The sequence below is a fragment of the Typha latifolia genome, chromosome 4, assembly GCF_019914945.1.
Source record: "Typha latifolia isolate L0001 chromosome 4, TyphaL0001v2, whole genome shotgun sequence".
Classification (NCBI taxonomy): domain Eukaryota; kingdom Viridiplantae; phylum Streptophyta; class Magnoliopsida; order Poales; family Typhaceae; genus Typha; species Typha latifolia.
Window position 1 is genome coordinate 539,196 of NC_133089.1, and position 21,102 is coordinate 560,297.

Below are 21,102 nucleotides of genomic sequence, written 5' to 3' on the forward strand. Positions count from 1 at the left end.
TATTTTTTATTTTAAATAAGACTAAAATGCAGGTGGTGATACTAAAAGAAACCAAAATATGACGAAAGGTAAAAACTAGTAGGTGATCATTGACACCTGCTCAATATCCACGCAGAATACCAATTCCATGCATAATCTATACAAGTAATCATCGAACTAGAGTTAAAGTCCAAGCCTTTCTTTCTTCATGAACTTGGTGCATCTTAAAAAAAAATCTCATTTAAGCAAAAAACAAACGCCACATTAATTGGCATGAAAATTTTGAACTCCAGCATAGCTTCTCTGAATCTGTCTGAGACTTAAGGCTATAAAACAAAGAACTTAATCCATCAAACTCCTAAAATAAAACTAGCATTAGTTTGGGAGTGAGAACTACAGCAATATAAGTTCTTACTTTGAATTGAAAGTTGACGTGGATGTAGCTGCATACCTTGTATTCAAGGAGGTATTGAAACTTCAGATATTATTGCCCAGTTGCAATAATTATTATATATAAGAAAGTAAATGACACTAACTTCTACACTGTAAGGAAACGATAAACTATGAATCTCAATATAATAGCATGTCATAGGAAAAGAATTTGTTGCTTAACCAATGAGTCTCCAAGTTACATCCAACCCATGCTCTATATTTCACATCAATAAAATTAACTACACTTTGGGATACAATGAAATTTTTACACAAACATACATATCCTTGCACAACCCTATACTGATAAGTGATAAACCGATATCAAAGCAAGGAGGCTCATTCCAAAATCATGAGCGCAGGGCACTTTTGTGAAGCATATTTGTAGAAATGCAGATTCAGCAATAAGATTCACATCTACCTATTGGAGTTCTAGCAACCTCTGGCCTCCGACTTTGCAATATCATTGTCAGCCCAGAAGGGACAAGGTTCCTGCCTCTTACAATGCCATCTTCTATGAATGATTTGCACATTTAACGAGTATAACTAACAAATCCCTAATGGAGCAAGATGAGTTATCTTCAACTATGTGCGGGACAGACGGCTGACGGTGGATAACCCATCCCTCTTAACTGACATGCCCTGAGAGTAGTAATTCAGTGGCACGGGATCCACACAAAGCGGGAGGATTAACTTCTACTTCAAAGAGTTAACAACCTAAACTCAAAAAATTCCGCCTCAAGGCTTTTGATTCTTTCTAGCTATTATTGCTAAAACTCACAGGCATCTTATACATTGACTAAAAGAAAGTTTAAGTAATGAATTATTCCAGCAACTTATATTTTAGAAATAAGTCAACAAATAGAAGACATATAGGAAAGGTATGATTAGCATAAAAAGATATTCTAAACGAAATGTAATAGAGTATTGAGTACCTTATTATATAACACTTCCACAAAAGTACATAGACCAGTTCCACAATAAGTAGATCAGCTCTAATGAAAAAAACGAACAGGAATACTATCTTCCATCAAACACTTAAATTAATATTGATAAAGAAAGTGTCTCTTTCTACTTTACCATGGCAATATGCGTCCGTATCAACCAGATTATAATCAACAAACATGTAGATCCTCAGTAAGAATCAGACATAATTACCACTTTGCTAGGAGGCAGGAGAAGGAATTCTATCTTCCATCAAACACTTAAATCAATATTGATAAAGAAAGTGTCTCTTTCTACTTTACCATGACAATATGCATCAGTATCAACCAGATTATAATCAACAAACATGTAGATCCTCAGTGAAAATCAGACATAATTACCATTTTGCTAAGAGGCAGGGGAAAGAAAGCATATGTATAAGCTCCTCAACAACTGAACAGAAAATCAAAGAAAGCATCTTCCAAATAAATTGTTTGTATTAAAGGTAGAATGCCATCAAGATTATATTTGATGAATCCAACGAATCTCCTGTGTAAAGCCACAGAATATAAGGATAGTACGGCAATTATGATAAATATGACTGACTGAAAAACATCAATGAGGAGCTGGAGATCCAAAAATCAGAAAAATTCTGCAAAGCTGACTATGGAGTAAGTTATCTAGGAGTATGAAAGCTATTGCTTGAACTAAATAATCAATAATGGAGGGAGAAAGGAAAACAATACCTGTGATGAACTGCAAAAGCTCCTTGCGAAATTAATTTGAGTCTCTAAACCAGAAATTATATGCTTCAAAAAAATATGTCATTACAGTTATAAGCAAGTATACATCTAAAACAGTAGATTAATTAGCACCTTTGTCGTGCACCAGTTTCCATAATATACACATTAACAAGAAAGTACCACAGCTAAATGCTCAACTATTTGACCCTGTTAAACTCAGAAGAACAAACAAACAAACAGCAGAACATGCATTTTCCTCTAGTAAGTAGTGCTATCACGCCATAGTTCAAGAACAACTTCGACACCGCTCAAATTCCACAAGTATCTTTGTTGAAAAAAAAGAAGCAACATTAACATGAATCTGCAACCAAGACTCTAGATTGGATTTCAAGTTCTCATCATCAACTTAATTTCCTGCTCCGAGGACATGCGTCTCTAAAAATTAGTATGTAACCCATGCATGCAACACAATTAAAAGAAAATAGGCAATTAATGGCAAAAGGAAATTAAAGAAAGTGTAGATGTGAAGAAATGAAATAAGTCATTTCCACCTAATTCCATCACGCATTCATCTTGCACAACATACACCACAAACACCTAAAACCCCAGACAGACCCTGAATGCCAAGCAACAACACTACCTACGACCCTTTCTCCTCTTTTAAATTAGAAGAACACACAAGAACAACATAGAAATTGCCAGTTAGTATTCGAATACCATCACCTCCTTCACACGAATCCTACCTCAGCAAACTGCGCCCGGACCTTGGGAGGCCTGCCACGTGGCCTTTTCTCTCCTAGGGCAGCCACCGAGGGCCCCATCCCGGCAGAGGCGCCATTCTTGGGCGGCCTGCCACGTGGCCGCGCGACCTTAACGGGGGCCAATGGATCCCGCGGCTTCGGCGGCCGGCCGCGAGGACGCCGGAGTCCGGCTGAGACTCCGTCGCCGGCGCCGGCGAGTTTGGCTTTCGGCGGCCGGCCACGGCCGCGCTTAGTGGGAATGGCTCCGGTCTCCGGGATCTTGTAGTTGCCGTCGGCGACGGCGAGCTCCCCGGTGTCGGCCATGCGGGCGAGGTGCGCCGCGAGGAGGGAGGCGTGCGACGGCGGGAGATCTCCGGCGAGGGACGACTCGATGTGGCTCGAGATCGCCGATTTGATTGAGCCTTTGGGATCGGCGAGTGCCGCGAGCGCGGACAAGATCAACTGCGGAGAGAGAGGACAATTAGGTCTTGGGATTCGAGGGCTAACATTTTTTGCCATTTGAAGCTTGGAAATCATGGGGAAAATAGAGACAGAGACTTACCTCGGGATAAGGAGGAGTTGGAAGTGGAAGTGGAAGTGGAAGTGGAAGTGGAGGTGCTGCTTCCTCAGTGGGAGTGGAAGTGCAATTGGAAGTCGCCATCGAGAGAGAGAGAGAGAGAGAGAGAGAGAGAGAGAGAGAGATATGTGGGGAAGTGCGAGTTTTCCGTGAGTGTTTCGTCACAGACACACACATACGCACTTTGCTTGGATTGGAGCTGAATGAGATGTGTCAGAGTTGTCTCGCACACATGTCCATGGATTGCCTGTATACCTGGATGCAGGAATTATTTTTATTTTCAAGCAGTTTACGTGGCAGCTTTATAAATATTTCAAAATTATTCATATTTGATTTTATAAACTCTTATTAGAAAATATACAAGGAAAATGGCATTTAGCCAAGAATTGGGCTTCCATTTTTGGGCTGGATTCAATTAAGATATCAAATTTGAGATCCAATCCCAAGTTATATACTGGCAATGAGGTTGTCCAGCACTTCTACAGTGACCCCAACTCTTGTAGAATCTAATGGAGGTTCTGTCTCATGTTCACTCAAGTATACATTGCATACCAAAATAATTCATCTAAATTTCTATGTCAAATCTAATTCATTTTAGTCAATTTTTATTTCTTATTTATAATTTACCTTAACTTTATATCACATCAAAATAAATTATTATACCATTATTTTAGACCATAAGTAGATATTAGAATACCCTACTCTAAATTAGATCGTACAATTTTTAAAGTAAAATAAAAATCTAGAATAACTGTAAAATAATACTCTAATGAAAAATTCAACAAACATCAAATCCAACATTCACGGAGACTTTCGAACGCGTAATATCATAGACAGGTAATGGAATCTGACTAGTGAGCTACCAGACTAGAGTGTTCAATCTAAATCCTGTTGTAAAGTTGCAACTGTAACATCTTAACTACCTTTGCAATTTTCAGCACTCGAGTTTTACGTCAGATGCTTTTAAATTTGTCTGTGCAATTAATATCTTGCTACTAACTTCAACAAGAACTGTTTCTGGCCCAAAAAGGCTCACACATAAGAAAGAAATTAATTGAGCAAGCCTCGCATAGTTATAGCTAATCAACTTCAGTGACTCATACATCTTTCAAAACTTTTCAGACATATTTCACATTTGCACTTCGGCATCAGGATTTCATTCTCGAAAAATTTATTGCCTGCAGTTAAATGTATTTATCAAGTTCATAAATCATATATATATATAGTTTTCTTTTAAGCTTCATCAGGTCTTGATCTTTTTCTTATGTATTCTAGCATCTTTTCTTCATAATTTCTTTGGCTTTCGTCCATTTAATTCTTCCTCATTTCAGAAACTTCCTCTTAGATTTCGTTCAGATCATCACATAGCATATGATATTCCAAGTAATCTCATCTTTAGTCTCCTAGATAACTTAATTAAATGTATATCAAGTTATATCCTCTTGACCATATATGCATATTGAATCCTTCTTTTCTTTCTCTGCAATTAAATGCTCAACTGCATTGTTGACTCCCCCGGGACACAATAATTAGTGATCTTGATTGCAGGTCTTCTTCTTTTGAATAGCCACAGTCCAAACTATTTATTTTGGAAAATGATAGAACTTTTTAAATGAAAAATCATTTTGAAGATGTTTCCAGGTTTTTTTTTTTTCTTTTTTCTTCTTTTGCAACTCTACATTGACTTAATTACTTAATTCGAGCAATATTTATAGCGAATATATAGTTAATTTTGTAGTGATAGTCTTTCATTATTTTTGATAAGTTAAACATAATCCTTTTCTTCTCTGGCTGATCTTGTGAGGCTAAATGAAGTGATTCAAGTGGTAGAGGGATCCCTCCTCTGATTCAGTCCCTCGAATTTTATGTTGATGATGCTAATGTAGCTGATTTGGGTCACGATAGTATTGGTCACATCTTTTGGGATCATAGTAATTCACTCATTGTCACATAACTAGGCCCAAAAAATAGGATTTCAGACATTCAACTTGAAGCTGAAGCTCTAAAAATAACGCTCATTTAGATGTAAGAACATCAACCCTCTAATCTGGAAATTAAGTCCGACTTGTAGGTGTCGATGAACCTTGTCAAAAATTAATAATTGGATCCTCAGAGGATTAAGCAAATCTTGTCTGATATTTTTTATTTATTAGCTTCTCTAAATGTAATTTATATTTCTCGTGTGTTTAGAGAAGCTAATCAAGCTGCACTGGTTAGCTGCCTCGATTAAATTTACTTCTTATACTTTTCATTGGTTTAGGTCTATCCTCAATGAGCTTTTATCTATACTATTGACGGACAAAGAAGCAAGACGAAGAAGGCTTTCTCCCTTCATAGAAATAGTAGATCAAGAATAATTAAAAGGCCACTTGTAGTTTGCTGTTCACTTTAAGGCATAAATTTCTCTACCAACTCACCTTAGCAGGCAAAGATCATAGTGTTAATTACTTGCTTAGATGATTCAAAAAAAAGTACTGTTTGGTAGGAAGCTTGCATCTCCTGAAATGGTAACCTCTCTATAAGGAGTCTAATATAGAGTCCTCGTAGTTATGAGCCAATATACACAAAAGATTGTAGATAAATTTATTGCCAAAAAAAAAAAAATTAAGTCCCTTTTCCTTCAGCATATATATACAAGTTTAACACCCCATCTAGCTAAAATCGGTACGTATAATTCAATTAATTCGGAATTCTAGTTTCTCTATACTCTTTGGAATCATTCAGTGATAAGATTTCAGTTCATTTTAGAAATGTCGAATGGATTTAAATATGTGGAACGAAATCTGATGATTTTAAGTTGAATTTGATGGAATTAATTTGCCACTTGAGTTAATTTTCAAATTCTAAAAGAAATTAATCCTCATTTTGTTACATTCATATTGATGCCCGAGAATAGAATATGAAAAAGTGAACATAATGAGATAAAAACTAGCATCCCATTATTTTTCAAACAGAAATATTCAGTTCCAATGAAAACAATTAAATTCTATTAAATATCATATATAGAAACTAGCATCCCAATTATTTTTTTCTGACTTTGATTCATCTAATTGTGATTTAAGAGCGGTTAAGAAGGAAAATAATTTTTTTTAATTAAAGATACAGTATACTAATAAGATAATTTCTTATTATTTTTTTCATAAACCTTCTAAATAGATTGGCTATCTGGTCAATTTCTATACTATCAATCCTTACCTGGATGGCTGAATCCCTGTCTCTCAATTACTATCACATCAGTTGTGGTAAAAGCATTAAAAATGGAGAAAAAGTTAGTTGGGCTGATTGCCAAACTAGATATGCATCTAATTAAACAAGCTAACATGGAGCAATCAGTAAATTGGCACACAATATTTATAAAGACTTACATCAATTTATAAAGTTCAGTAAACCTGCTTGGATATCCATAGCTAGTCTTTGATCAATCGCCATCATCATTAACTCCGCTAAATGGTTCTTCTTTTTAGACTCCTTTCTCTACTTGCCAACTTGCCAATTGCCATGAATTAATTCGTATAATGCTTACTATGGTCCAATCATACTATTATCTCAATATTACACACAGAAAAATTCTAATCATCAACTTAGATAAGTAACCAAGCATTTATTTTTGCTATATTTTCTCGGGTAATTAAAATGGTGATTCTTTTATTGATTAGAAATCAGTATTTGTTTCTTTTATGGGAGGTGATCTAACCCCACTTGCACCCATATTCTTAGTAATTGACGATAAGATAGGGATTGACAAATAAAAGAAGATCAAGGAATAAATACTGAAAATCATATAAACAGTTTCAGATCACCCTCCTCCAACTGCCCAACTCCCAACACCCAACTCCGAACTCCTAAAAGTTAATCATCCCACGGAATTCATCACGGCAGGTAGAACAACCCATCAATCTCCACACTAAAAAATAAAAAGGAATACTCAACTTGAGGAGCTGCAGGCATTTAATATCTCCCAGGTATCATCGACATTATTTTCAGTCAATATGGTAGGTTTGTAATCGCTTTATTTACGTTGATTTATTTTTTTTCCTTTTATCTCCAAGACTTCAGATAACTTTTGAGGTGGGGGAAAGTTTCCACTCGAACTTATCCATGGAAACGACTCTTAAAAGTGAATATTCACATCAAAGAGGATAACAGTCAACAGTAAAGATGACAAATGAGCACTTATCAGTTAAAAACTTTTTTTTTCACTAATCTATTCAACTACTTTCTTTATAACATCATCTATATGAAAATTATATAATTTTTAACGTCATACATACTTGCATGTAGGAGTAATATATTAATATATATCCTAGGATATGCACGGTATAGTGATATAATTTCTCATATATGATATGATATAATATTTATTTATTTAGATAGACAGATAGATAGATAGTTGGAAGGTTATTGAGATTATATAAGACAAGTAGTGTATTTATGCTCTTTAAACTAATCTAATTAACCCGTCAACTGTCCTCATTTATTGGTTGCCCGAAGAAGTCCTTATAAATTCTCTCCCACCACCTCAGTCTTTCTTCAAACACCAGCAATAGCCATTAATCCTCAAGATCTATCTTAGCTACCTCTCTCTCTCTCTCTCTCTCTCTCTCTCTCTCTCTCTCTCTCTCTCTCTCTCTCTCTCTCTCTCTCTCTCTCTTAAAGATGCCGGCCACCGGGATGCCCGACTTCTCCAGCTCCGTCAAGCTTAAGTATGTCAAACTCGGCTACCAATACCTGGTCAACAACTTCCTCACCTTCCTCCTCGTCCCGGTGATCGCCGCCACGGTTCTCGAACTCGTCCGCCTCGGCCCGGAGGAGATCCTGTCTCTGTGGAACTCCCTCCACTTGGATCTCATCCACCTACTCTGCACCACCTTCCTCGTCGTCTTCGTGGCCACCGTCTACTTCATCTCCCGCCCCCGCCCCGTCTACCTCGTCGACTATGCCTGCTACAAGCCTCCGGCGAGCTGCCGCGTCCCCTACGCCACCTTCATGGAGCACTGCCGCCTCTTCAACTCCGATGAGAAGACCGTCCAGTTCCAGACGCGAATCTTGGAGCGCTCCGGCCTCGGGGAGGAGACGTACCTCCCGCCGGCGAACCACTACATACCTCCGACCCCCACCATGGAGGGGGCCCGGGCCGAGGCTCGCCTCGTGATCTTCTCGGCCATCGACGATCTGTTGAAGAGGACGGGCATCAAGCCCAAGGACATCGACATCCTCGTCGTAAACTGCAGCTTATTCTCGCCGACGCCGTCGCTATCGGCGATGATCATTAACAACTACAAGCTGCGCAGCAACATACGAAGCTTCAACTTGTCCGGCATGGGTTGCAGCGCGGGGCTTATCTCTATCGATCTGGCGCGCGACATGCTCCAAGTCCACCCCAATTCCAACGCCCTCGTCATATCCACCGAGATCATCACCCCTAACTTCTACCGCGGCAGCCGCCGGGACATGCTGCTGCCCAACTGCCTCTTCCGCATGGGCGCCGCCGCCATCCTCCTCTCCAACCGCCGCCGCGAAGCCAGCCGCGCTAAGTACAAACTCGTCCACGTGGTCCGCACCCACAAAGGCGCCGACGACCGCGCTTACCGCTGCGTCTTCGAGGAAGAAGACAGCGAAGGCCACTCGGGGATCTCTTTATCCAAAGATCTCATGGCCATCGCCGGAGAAGCGTTAAAATCCAACATCACCACGATTGGCCCACTAGTCCTCCCCATGTCGGAGCAACTCCTCTTCTTCGTAACCCTCGTCGGTCGCAAGCTCATCAACCCAAAATGGAAACCGTACATCCCGGATTTCAAGCAAGCGTTCGAACACTTCTGCATACACGCAGGCGGTCGCGCCGTCATTGACGAGCTCCAGAAGAATCTCCAGCTGTCGGCGGAGCACGTGGAGGCCTCCCGCATGGCGCTGCATCGGTTCGGCAACACCTCGAGCAGCTCGCTCTGGTACGAGCTCAACTACATCGAGTCCAAGGGCCGGATGCGGCGCGGCGACCGCGTCTGGCAAATCGGGTTCGGTAGCGGGTTCAAATGCAACAGCGCCGTTTGGAAGTGCATCCGAACCGTTAAGACCCCCGTAGACGGGCCCTGGGCCGATTGCATCCATCGTTACCCAGTCGAAATCCCGGAGATCGTCAAGCTCTAAATTTACACATTAAAACCTCTCTACATATCAGAAAAAGTTATCAACCATCGTATAAACTATTTGGTGTCACCAAACTGTTTGAATCTTCTTCTTTCTCTCTTTCTTTCTTTTCTTCTGTTGCTATGTAACAGATGCAATTTTATGTAACTAATTGAATTAAATGGAATGGTTAAAATAATACTTGTTTCTGTTGATGATTTCGCCATGCCGGTGGTGAATTCATTTAGATGTGGATGGATGGGATGAATCTCATAAATTTAGTTGCTGGGTTTGGTAGAGATATAGTTTCCAATTGGGAGGAGGGGATCTAATAAATGCTTGTGCTTTCTTGCCAGGGGTTCTCATTGCTTCCATGTGAGTTATTAAATTTGTTCAGTTGAATGCCAACACCATGACGAGGATCTCGAGTCGGCTCCAGAATAAATGGGGTGATTAATTTTCGTACTTTCTTTTGTGCCGAACCGTGGTTTAGTGACAGACAACAAATTTAGATTAACAAAAATTATGATCTTGCTTGGAGTATTTACCTCTCTTCCTCTTTCCTAACTTTTTTTTTTCTCAATGTTTTAAGGCCATAATTTGTGTCCTTAATTGACCTCAAAAGGTGAGGAACGAATTAATGTCTGAAGATTATATATGTTTTGACGTTAGAATGCTCCATTTCAAAGCTTATTATCACAGTTGGAACAGTATTTATGAGATAAAAAGTGTGCTAATTTTTTTCAAACAGGAAAAGGATAGAAGAAAAAAAAGGGAAAGAGAAGAATGAGTAATACTTCATCCTTGGTTTGGTATTGAGTAATTAACGTTGGCATCTACCTAACCTTGTGAATAATCAACGGATTCACAAGTTATCAAAAACAATAGATAACTAACATCATTAAAAACAAGAATCCATCAACTATTAACTTCATCAAAACGAAGAGATCAACTTAGTTAACTTCGTAAATGATATATATATATATATATATGGAGAGAGAGAGATCTAGAGGCTTGCATATTCCCTATGGATCCATGACGATTCGCATACTTGGTCAATCCAAACAACACTAGTAAAACCCAAGGAGCATCTCCTAACGATAAATTAAAAGAGAATAACAAAGATTTGGAACAATGGAGATTGGAGACCTGAACTAAGAACATCCAAAAGGAGTACAATTATTACTCTCTGGAACTCACATCACATAAGAAAAGAGGCCAGCAACGCATGCACGTCACTAGTCTTTCTACTCACAACCCTCGTCAATAAAGCAAGGCCACATGCATTGCAATGGGTTAAGAGACATCCACGTAGCCTTTCAGTACTTGTGGGTCCATCTCAGCCACCCAATTCTGCGTCTTATTTCGCACAGCTACTATCAATGTGAAAAGTCCCGAGAGTAAAGACATCACCTAAGCTTTTCTGATGAGAATAATTAGCATATATATATATATATATATATCCATCAAGATGGGCACCTCTTAGGCAAAGGAGAATAAATCTTGGTGCCTTTTGGTTGCTGCAAAAAGTTCGATCCTTGTTCTTACTTATGGTTTTGTTTCATATACTATTAAGAAATGAGAATAATGGATGTAAGTATGGTATCTTTGGAGATATATATATATATATATATATATATTAGAATTTACGTATTCTTCCCAGGAATAAAGAAGCCAGTGAAGACTTGTGCCATTCTTGCAGCAGTTTAAGAGGATTTCTGAGCAGCATGGCAGCCAATCATGGTCCGGCAAGTATCTGGACTGCAGCAAATTGCACATAAATGTGTAGCTAGTAATTGAATATATCGGACAGTCAATGTCATGATCAATTCGATCAGTGGGAAATTTAATTGGATTATATGGGATCTATATATGTTTAAATCCAAAAGTGTCGGTTCTCTGAAAGGGATATGCTTGTGTTTGGACTTGGAAAATTTCCACTGTTGTTATTTCGTTGGATTATTTAGATCGATGTCTGGTTAAATGTGTCATCCTTATCCAAACGCCTCACGTACTGTAACTATCACTGCAGCTTTCCAAATACTTTAAGACTCCAAGTCAAGACTAATTAAGTGAGAGAAAAGTATAGAGAGAAATAAGGCGATAACTTATATTAGATCTTTAGTAAAAATTACTCGTCATTATCCAGATGCATGACTCACTGTTGCCGTATCTTTAACTTTTCTCAAGTACCATGAATAATTTAAGAAAGATATGATATAGAGTGGATCGAGATAGATAACAAAGCTCACAATTAATAAATATAGGGAGAGGTTTACTTCGGTTGATGGAGTTCACGTTAAAAATTAATGTACTCAACTGTCTACATCGGTAAAAGATGATAAATATAAAAAAGTAATATTTGTCTAATTTTGAAGATTTCCTGGCTATTAACAAGTGAGATAAAACAAAAATATTAGTAAAACATGCTACGTTATTAACATTACTTTGTAGGAGACATGTAAAACTGTTCAAAATTTGTCTCATATTGATGATCAAATAGTGATGCCGACACGATGGTGGTGTAAACGGGCCAAGCTTGGCAGAGAAGATTCGCTCAAAATTAATTTCGAATCTATATTTTTAATTCAGGCTTAGCTTGCTTGTTTTTGAGAGTTCAATTCGAGTTCAAATTTTATATGAACTCAATTCAAGTCCGTTTTAATTGAGCTTAACTCAAGTCTAATTCATGCTCCAGCCTTAGACAAGCTTAATGCAATCCTTATTAAAGCCGGTCAAATCAAGTTTAATTCAAGCTTAAACTAAATAAGATTCAATTAAAGCTGAGATAAGATCAAAGTTAAAGATTGATATAAACAATTAGATCTTGATCTAATGATCATAAATTATTCTATAAATTAATATTGTGTATATATTTAAGCTTTATCGAGCTAAGCTGAGCAAGATGGATTATGATAACACTTTGTTCAAAATAAATTTCAAACTTCATTTTTATTGGCTTCAATTGTTTTAATTCAAGTTAAGCTTGAGCTGAGTTTAAATAGTAGGGGTGTCAAGCTTGACAAGTGACTCAGGCTCAGCTCGGTTGAAGCTCGAGTTTGGCTCGGCTCAATAAGCTCAGTATAAAATCCATAAGTCATAAACCCTAATCCCCAAATCTGATATCCCAAATTCTCAATCCCACGTTCCCACCCCACATCCCTCCCCGCCTCCTACTCCTTCAACAGTCGGCACCCTTGCTCGTCTCCTCGAGTTGTCACTGCCTCCTTCTCCTTCGCGAAGAAGCTAAGTCGTCGCTTCCTCCTCCTCCTCCTCCTTCGCAAAGAAGCCAAGCCGCCGTCTCCTCGAGCTGCCGCCGCCTCCTACTCTTTCGGTAGTCGGTACCCATGCTCATCTCCTTGAGCTGCCGCTGCCTCCTCCTCCTCCTTCGACGGTCGGCAGTTTAGAACTTCGGCATCTGTGCTCGTCTCCTCGAGCTGCCGCCGCTCGCCGCCTCCTACTCCTTCAGCGATCGACACCCATCCTCTAAGCTCTGCCTCGCCCTCCTTTTCCAAGTAGCTGTCGCGTCGTCCTCCTCCATCAGCCGGCAAGGGGCTTAAATTGGCTCGGTCTAGCTCGAGTCAGCTCGGCTTGAATAAGGCTTGATAATAGGCTCATTTCAGGCTCGGGCTCAGCTCGGGCTTGATTAGGCCCAGCTCGTGCTCGACTCGAGCTGAGCCTGAGCAGCAGTCGGCTCGGTAAGGCTCGGCTCGTTTACACCCCTACTAAATAGTGCTGCTAAATATAAGACTATGTGAGTTACAAAACTGCTAAATGGGACACTATTTAATTATAAATCATTAATAGGATTAGTAATTTATATATAAATTTAAAAATTGCTAAAAAAATTACTAAGTCTTAGAATAATTTTTTTTGTATAATTATAAATAAGTTATTTCTTGGATCAACGACTTCTAAATTAAATCGCTTAAAACGAAAGTGACTTATATAAAAATTGTTCCCATATAAATTCCACAGCAAAAGGAGGAAAAAAAAACATCCACTATATATGTATATAATATATATATATATATATATATATATATATATGTAAAGGGAGGGAGGAGAGAGAGAGAGAGAGAGAGAGAGAGAGAGAGAGAGAGAGAGAGAGAGAGAGAGAGAGAGAGAGAGGGTAAGGGAATTTAGGGTGGAGAATGGGAATTGGGTAGAACCACAGAGCGCCACCTGCCATGCCGCATCACTCTCACCTTCCTCAGCCCAATGAGCCAGCAAGCCAACCAACCAACAAAAGGTTACATCAAACCACGTGACGATGGCGACGACAGAATCAAGATCGTATCCATCCAGATTGCAGTGCAGACGTTCGTTACCCCCATGCACCACAGTCCTGCACACTCGCTTGCACACAATCTGCAATAAAAATTAAGTAAAAGAGATCAATCAACCCGGTCGCCACGTCCCCCCTCCTGTACAATTCTCTGCCCCCTCCAAATCTAGAAATAACTGCAGTGAAACCAAACGAAACCCCGCGACTCGCTGCAGGATGGATGGGGTACGGTGGCAAGAGTTCAGTGGTTGTAGCGGACAATACTCGTCCCTTCAAATTGAATCCCTTGGAGAAGGTCCAGTAGCCGTAGGAGGTGGGGGGCCACACCACTTAGTCACAAAGGAGCCAATGGGGGGAAAGCAACTCGACTGATAGATAGGTGATAGCCCAGCAGAGTGTCGAGTGTCAACCTTCCACGTGGGCCCCACGCGAAATCCCACTACATGACTCCTCGCCCAATAGCATTCCAGGCAAACGGATGGCCTTTTCCCTCCGGACCAATCGCGCGCGAGATAAGCCCGCTCCCGTGGGACCCATCATACTCCCTTAACCTCTCGCCTTTCGCCACGCAAGAGAAAAGCGCACCTGTGGGTCCGCCCCGCCCCGCCCCGCCCTTGTCCCATTATTGCAGCCTTCGTAGTCGTACTGAATAAATATAAGAAAAAGAGGTGATATTTCTCTCCAATGTTCTCCATCTCAATCCTCCCAATTCAGCAGTGGTGAAGGTGAGGTTGAGGGCGAAACGGATTCGGATCTTGATGAGCAACTCTGAGAAGCACCGGATGGCCGCCGCGAGCGCCGTCGGGGCGAAGACCGCGCGTGCATGCGACGGCTGCCTCCGGCGGCGGGCGCGGTGGTACTGCGCGGCGGACGACGCCTTCCTTTGCCAGGCGTGCGACACGTCGGTCCACACAGCTAACCCCCTCGCCCGCCGCCACCACCGCCTTCGCCTCGCCTCCTCCTCCTCCCGCCCTCCTCCTCTTCCTCTTGACGCCGACCACCCATCAAGTCCCGCGTGGCTACACGGATTCAAGCGCAAGGCCCGCACTCCACGCGGCAAGACGGGGGCGAATCTTAAAGCAGAGCCGACTACGCTCGTCCCGGATCTCGAGGAAGAGAAGAGGATCGAGGAGGAAGGAGATGAGGAGGAGGAGGAGGAAGCGGAGGTGGAGTTGCTCTACCGCGTGCCGATCTTTGACCCCATACTCGCCGAGTTCTGCTCGCCTCCGCGTCATCTCGACGAGTGCAACGACTCCTCGATCGAGGAGTTGAATTTGAAGCCTGCCGAGGTAGCCCACGTCTCCCCGAGCGCAGGCGGCATCGATGATGACGTCCTCACCGGGTTCCAGCCGTCGGATATAGACCTCGCAGAGTTCGCCGCCGACATGGAGAACCTTCTCGGGATGGGTCTGACGGAAGATGGCGAGAAGCCAGAGGTGAAGGAGGAATTTAATGACGTGGGTATGGAGATGGAGATTGAATTCGACTGCGGCGATCTCAGCTCGCCCAAGGGAGAATTGCTCGAAGAGCAAATAGCAGCGGAGGAGGGGGAGGTGATGGTATCATCTAGATCTGGAGACTGCAAGATGATGCTGAGGTTGGATTATGAAGCCGTTATCACGGCGTGGTCTCACAGGGATTGCTCACCGTGGACCGACGGTGAGCGGCCCCAGTTTAATCCTGACGACTGCTTGCCTGACTTTCCGGTAGGTTATATATATATATATATATATACATGTATCGATCTTTTAGTTTCAGGATTGGCATGAAATGGTAGTTATATTAAACGTTGAATTGTGAATGTAATTGTAGGGGATGTGGAATGGAGGAGGTGGAGGGGATGAGGTAGGATTAGTAGGGGCGGCTTGCATGGCGGCCGGGGACGGGGGAAGGGAGGCGAGGGTGTCGAGGTATCGTGAGAAGCGGCGGACGCGGCTGTTCTCGAAGAAGATACGGTACGAGGTGCGGAAGCTCAACGCGGAGAAGCGGCCGCGGATGAAAGGGCGGTTCGTGAAGCGGGCGGCCTTTCTTTCGGCTCCGCCGGCGGTGGGGGCTGCGCCGATCCCTGGGCCCTTTGCTTTTTGATGGGCTTAAATAATCCCTCCTCCATAGCTCTTAGTACATAACCTCTTTTATTTTATTTTATTTTATTTTTGTTTTAGCTTTACTGATCTTTTTGTTCTGTGAATTAGGAAGTCATATTTACAAACCTGAACCTTAATTTCAATAATTAAGGATAGCTATATGCTTCTTTGATGCTTAATTACTGATCAGGACTTCAGTCTAGAGATAGTGAGTATGGAAGATAAGATGTTATGTATTTTTTTTTATATATACATAGATCAAGATGGTAGCTTAATTTCTCATGGTTAACTGCAAAGCAGCGACAAATGAGCTTCTGATTTGAGAGAGAGGAAGGAGAGCAGCAGAAGTTTAGAAGGATGGAGAAGAGTGTATGAGCTACTACTCGAATTTGATAAAAGTAACTGAGAAAATAGAGCATTAATCCAAGCCTCTGGTCCCAAAGTTTTTTGTCGACTTCTTATAATGACCAGATTTTCTTTTTCTTTTTCTAAAAGGGGATAAAATTATCAAGTATATATTAAATGCTAACTATCCAACTTCATTATCAACCAAACTTTTACATATTCATAATCAAGAAATATAAAACAATATATAATGTTTAAATTTTTTTAATTAAAATTAGAGTTAATTACATCTTGATCGGCTAAACTATCATTCGGTACCACTATTCGTTACTACTCCATTAGAATTTTTGCTAGAAATAATTTTAAACTAAAATCTGGCTAACTAAATAAGAGGACAGAAAAACTAAGTGCTTTGAGAGAATTTTGAGGCATTATAAGAGTCAAATATCTATATAGTGGCATGTGAAGGCTAACAAAAGTAAAATGTATTAAGGCCATTTAGCTGAGAGCTTTTCTAAATATTGTATTAATAGATGTAGTATTTAATCAAAAGCTTATTATTTAGTTTGGTAGACAAAATCTAAACAATAGTATTTTAAAAAACTAATTAGACTCCGCTAAAATTTTTTAGCATTCACTTAGATCAAATAGATATCAAAAGACTTCATCTAGTCATCCCAACATAATCTATCTTTCTCCTCTCATTTTGATCACAATCCAACTCTAACCCATCTAGGGGTGGCAATTGGGTTGAGTTAAGCGAGTTCGGATCGGATTAGATTAGGGTCAGGTGAATTTTATCCTAACATGAATATGACTCGATTAATAAACGGGTTGTATTTATTAGACACGAACACAACCCGATTATTAAACGGGTAACACGATACGACCGTCTAACCTATTTAATAAATGGGTCGTGTTAACACGGCACGGTAACACGACCCGTCTAACCTGTTTAATAAACGGATCGTGTTAACACGATACGGTAACACTACCCATCTAACCCGATTACCCTGCATAAAATTTAAAACTTCTTAATTTATTTTATATAAATAATGTATTAAATAAACAAATTAACCTATTTTCATCTCAAAACTCATTCAAACATAAAAATTACAATTATATTAATTTTAGCACGAGTAGATCCCGAGCACGAAGAAGAGCAGCCACTTCTTCGGGAGGAGCACCGACGACAGCCACCGAGAGGAGCGCCGACAACAGCCACTAGGAGGAGTTGCCAAATCTGAAGTCAACGGGGAGAAAGGAATAGAGCTCCTAGCTCCACGCCGACGGATCGTAGATATCGACGACGAGGCGATCCTCGATGTCAACTAGATCGCCGACGACGATCAAGTTTAGTTGCTGGTTGCGGCTGAAGGAGAAGACCGCAACGAGGGAGGGGTTGCCGTCCACAGGAGGGAGTAGATGATAGGGGCATAGGCGAAGTAGGAGGACGAGGCAAAGGCGGCTGATGGACGAATTTTTTCCTCCCTTTCATTGAGGCAGCTGGACAGGAGTGGAGAGTGGAGAGTGGAGAGGCGGAACGTTAAAGTAGATATAATTAGATTTAAGAATTTAGTTTATATATATATTAAACATGTCAAATAGGTTAGCGGGTTGACCCCACCCAATCCGTATGCTTAAACGAGTCAAATGGGTCAATAGTATAAACTCGAACACGACCCGATTATTAAATAGGTTAAGCGGGTTGACCCGTTTACGACCCAAACTCGATTAGACTAAACTTAAATTTGATTAAGAGTCAGGTTATTATGTCGCGTTATCGAGTCGGGTTAAATTTTGCCACCCCTAAACTCATCTCCCTCTCATTTCGATCCCAACTCAACCATAACTCATCTCTCATTTCTTCTTATTTCTATCATCAACCCTAACTCGTTTTTCCTTTTCTCTCATCCCTTCTATTATTTTCTAATTAAACACTTGTTTACTAAATATGTTGTTATGAAATATAGCTAACAAAATATGTGTTTAACAAATATAGCATTATGAAATACAATTAATCAAACAAGTCATTTATTTTTCTAGATACAATATCTATAGAAATATGTATCTCTTAAAACAAGTATATTTCTACCAAACATCCCTATAGTATTTTAGATAAATTTCACATACTTTTAATTTCGAAAACATAAAGGGTTGCTAGAGGGCCCTACAAGAAAATTTTTGGGTTTGGATCTGATCAGGCAGAGTTCTGCTTAAATGAGCAAGGGTTGGTATATGGAAAGAGGCCCGGTTCGAGCCCATTAGAAGCTGTTGTGAACACTTGCATCTATTGTATATGCTATATATAAGGCTGCAAAAGAGAATAGGAAACATCGAATGCCATAGATATGAGAAGGAAAATCTAGGAATGCAACCATCAAGGTTCAAACTAAAGGAAAGAATTGGATACACTAATACAAGGCACAAATAACATGATTTATATAACTTTCCGACCATATGAGATCTTCCCGGCATGCGAAAATGGTGAAGTTGCTTATGCAGAACCTGGATCAGCACTACCTGCCTCTGCTGCCTTTTTCTTAGCAAAATATTCCTCTGCACGTGTAATGTTCTTGGCAACGGATGGCTTTATCCACTTCTTCCTACCAGGCAGTAGAGTGACTGTGCAACCAGCAGCCTCAAGCTTCTCTCTTGCAGCTGCTGAAACGGCCCGGGCCTTTATGTTCAACTTGACGGGCAAGTCTCCGTCTCCCAAAATCTAATAACAGGCAGATAAGTAGGATAAGCACACAGATCCAACAAATTGTTATTTCTCCCTCAAGGTATGTGCATTAACTATACCATGCTGCATTTTGAATTAATCGTACCATATGACATTCATTTCCACTAAACAAGCCAGAAGATTCATAAAAAACATTAAACTGTATCTGGTAAACCACAAACTAAAATCCACAGGCAAGAACTCATCAAGAAGTCAAAGTAAAGTAAAACTGTGGGGATGTGAAGTGATATCCCAATATAGATAATGTCAATAAAATCTCGCTAAGCTTCTCTGCTCAACTAAATGAAGTCATTCCTAGAAACAAGTACTGAAAACTACTTAGATAGTCTTCATACCTTAAGTGGTAGCCTTCTTTCCCTGCCTGATGGGTTGATCAAGCCCCTTGCTTTTAAGGACTCCAGTGATATCTCATCACCTTCCTGAAATCCTGCATTTGCTATGTCTTTCAGATTCACAGGAACGAACTTTGGTAATCCTGCATGCATCCCTGGTAACAAAGGTAAAAATTGATATCGTTATATACATTAGGCTGACAAGACTACTTGCTAAAACTTGACGCTTAATATCAGATGTACACAATAAAAAAAAATAGTAGTATAGAAAATGCACTTTACAGATGGAATATAGAAATACAGTTACAAATAAAGAAAATAAGATCAATCAATATCTCATAAATACAGAAAGGTTGCAATGATATACCTCAACTGCTAGAAGCAATAGTCAGACCCATAAGTATCAAATAAGTTAGCTACTCATCCTACTGAAAATGACTACATGGTAGGGTATTCTATAAACCAAAAGTCTACTTTGTATATTATAGAGCAATTTATGCAGTGTGCTGTTGCAACTCTTTCCAAACTATTGTTTACACTTTACACATGCTATGCATGTGTCATGGATACATCAGTAAAGGGCTGAAAAATGAGGAAATGCAGTTCCATCAAGAGGAATCAGGGGTTCCCTCTCATCTGAAGACCATGACGAATTAATGAATGATTAAACACAAGGCAGGTCGAGTTAGTTTTTTCACCGGCTAACACTCATGCTAAAGGAATTCTCGCGGTACACCAAATCCAACCTCAAAAGTTGGATTTGTTTATCTGCTAAATCTGACCTCAAATAATTGAATTTGTTTATATCCAATGAAATCCACTAAAATCTATCGAAATCTAACAAATTAACAATTACAGACAGCGGACTTGAGGAATTAGAATCCAATTTAATTAAATTCCAGGATTACAGGTTTCCAAACAGGATGTTAGCAGTCAACATCCGGTCTTCTCATCAGACTCTAATTTAAATTGTCAGGTATAAGTCAGGGCCTTTCCAGATCAATCTGAATACGGCTATTGGCAGGAATAAATCAAGTTACTTTTGCTTCTTGTCAAGCAATTTTACTAATCTCTCACTGAAGCAATATAACAAGCATAAAGAATGCATGAAAACAAAAAATATATCCACCTCCAGCAATTCCACGGAGCTTGGGAAGTCGGCGATAGAGCGGCATCTGCCCACCCTCAAAGCCCTTGCGGACCCCGGGCCCAGACCTCGACTTCTGGCCTCTCATACCAAACCCGCAACTATTTCCCTGCCCCGCGGCGATCCCCCGCCCTTTTCTCTTCCCTTTCTTCCTTGACCCAGGCTGCGGGGCCAAGTTGTTGAGGCGGAAGCGCTCGGCGGCCGAAGCGGCCGTGGACTCAGCGGCCGTGGAAGCCCGGCAGAGGACTAAGGAACGCAAAGATGGGAGCTTTCGGACGATACGTGAATTGGGTGCTGAAAGAATCTTCGCATTGCCCTGTGAGAAGAAGAAATAAGTGAGACTAGAAAGATGAGAAGAGGATGTGGAGATTGGAGAGAGAGAGAGAGAGAGAGGCGAAACCTTGAACGGAGAAGAAGGAAGCCGGAGGAGGGAAGAGGGAGTGGGAGTAGTGGAGAGGGAGAGTAGGGCGGCCATGGCGCCCACGAACCAAAGAGCAAGGGAGATAGAAGTGGATAAAGCTGGGGAAGAAGGATAGGAAGAGCTGCCTTTTTATGCGGTCGGTTTAGAGACGAGTCGGATTTAGTTGAATCCATCAAGGTTGGATCCGGATCCGATAACTTACCGGTCCCCACACCAGGGTG

General features: G+C 40.7%; 3 protein-coding genes and 1 long non-coding RNA gene across 4 annotated transcripts; 2 read left to right on the forward strand and 2 right to left on the reverse strand.

Moving 5' to 3' along the window:
- Window positions 1–59: 59 nt before the first annotated feature.
- LOC140786741 (uncharacterized) lies at window positions 60–431 on the reverse strand. The gene is made up of 2 exons (XR_012108697.1): window positions 395–431; window positions 60–305 (listed from the first exon to the last, which is right to left on the reverse strand). It is a non-coding gene; the product is annotated as an uncharacterized lncRNA (long non-coding RNA).
- Window positions 432–7,838: 7,407 nt separating this feature from the next.
- LOC140786740 (3-ketoacyl-CoA synthase 6-like) lies at window positions 7,839–9,727 on the forward strand. Its single transcript, XM_073135366.1, has one exon. The coding sequence runs from the start codon at window positions 8,049–8,051 to the stop codon at window positions 9,537–9,539; it is 1,491 nt and encodes a 496-aa protein (XP_072991467.1). The 5' UTR covers window positions 7,839–8,048; the 3' UTR covers window positions 9,540–9,727.
- Window positions 9,728–14,487: 4,760 nt separating this feature from the next.
- LOC140785719 (zinc finger protein CONSTANS-LIKE 16-like) lies at window positions 14,488–16,165 on the forward strand. The gene is made up of 2 exons (XM_073133689.1): window positions 14,488–15,512; window positions 15,619–16,165. The coding sequence occupies exons 1-2, from the start codon at window positions 14,565–14,567 to the stop codon at window positions 15,889–15,891; spliced, it is 1,221 nt and encodes a 406-aa protein (XP_072989790.1). The 5' UTR covers window positions 14,488–14,564; the 3' UTR covers window positions 15,892–16,165.
- Window positions 16,166–18,562: 2,397 nt separating this feature from the next.
- Window positions 18,563–20,997, reverse strand: LOC140785480 (large ribosomal subunit protein uL15c). Its single transcript, XM_073133314.1, has 4 exons — window positions 20,861–20,997; window positions 20,443–20,776; window positions 19,317–19,468; window positions 18,563–18,957 (listed from the first exon to the last, which is right to left on the reverse strand). Exons 1-4 carry the CDS (start codon window positions 20,933–20,935, stop codon window positions 18,733–18,735), a joined length of 786 nt encoding a protein of 261 aa, XP_072989415.1. The 5' UTR covers window positions 20,936–20,997; the 3' UTR covers window positions 18,563–18,732.
- Between the last annotated feature and the right edge of the window lie 105 nt (window positions 20,998–21,102).

Coding starts and splice junctions, on each gene's coding strand:
- LOC140786740 (XM_073135366.1), top strand. CDS start 8,049: ATGCCGGCCACCGGGATGCCCGACTTCTCCAGCTCCGTCAAGCTTAAG.
- LOC140785719 (XM_073133689.1), top strand. CDS start 14,565: ATGAGCAACTCTGAGAAGCACCGGATGGCCGCCGCGAGCGCCGTCGGG. Junction 15,513..15,618: donor ACTGCTTGCCTGACTTTCCG/GTAGGTTATATA, acceptor ATGTAATTGTAG/GGGATGTGGAATGGAGGAGG.
- LOC140785480 (XM_073133314.1), bottom strand. CDS start 20,935: ATGGCCGCCCTACTCTCCCTCTCCACTACTCCCACTCCCTCTTCCCTC. Junction 19,469..20,442: donor GCTCCGTGGAATTGCTGGAG/GTGGATATATTT, acceptor CTTTGTTACCAG/GGATGCATGCAGGATTACCA. Junction 18,958..19,316: donor AAAGAAGGCTACCACTTAAG/GTATGAAGACTA, acceptor GCCTGTTATTAG/ATTTTGGGAGACGGAGACTT.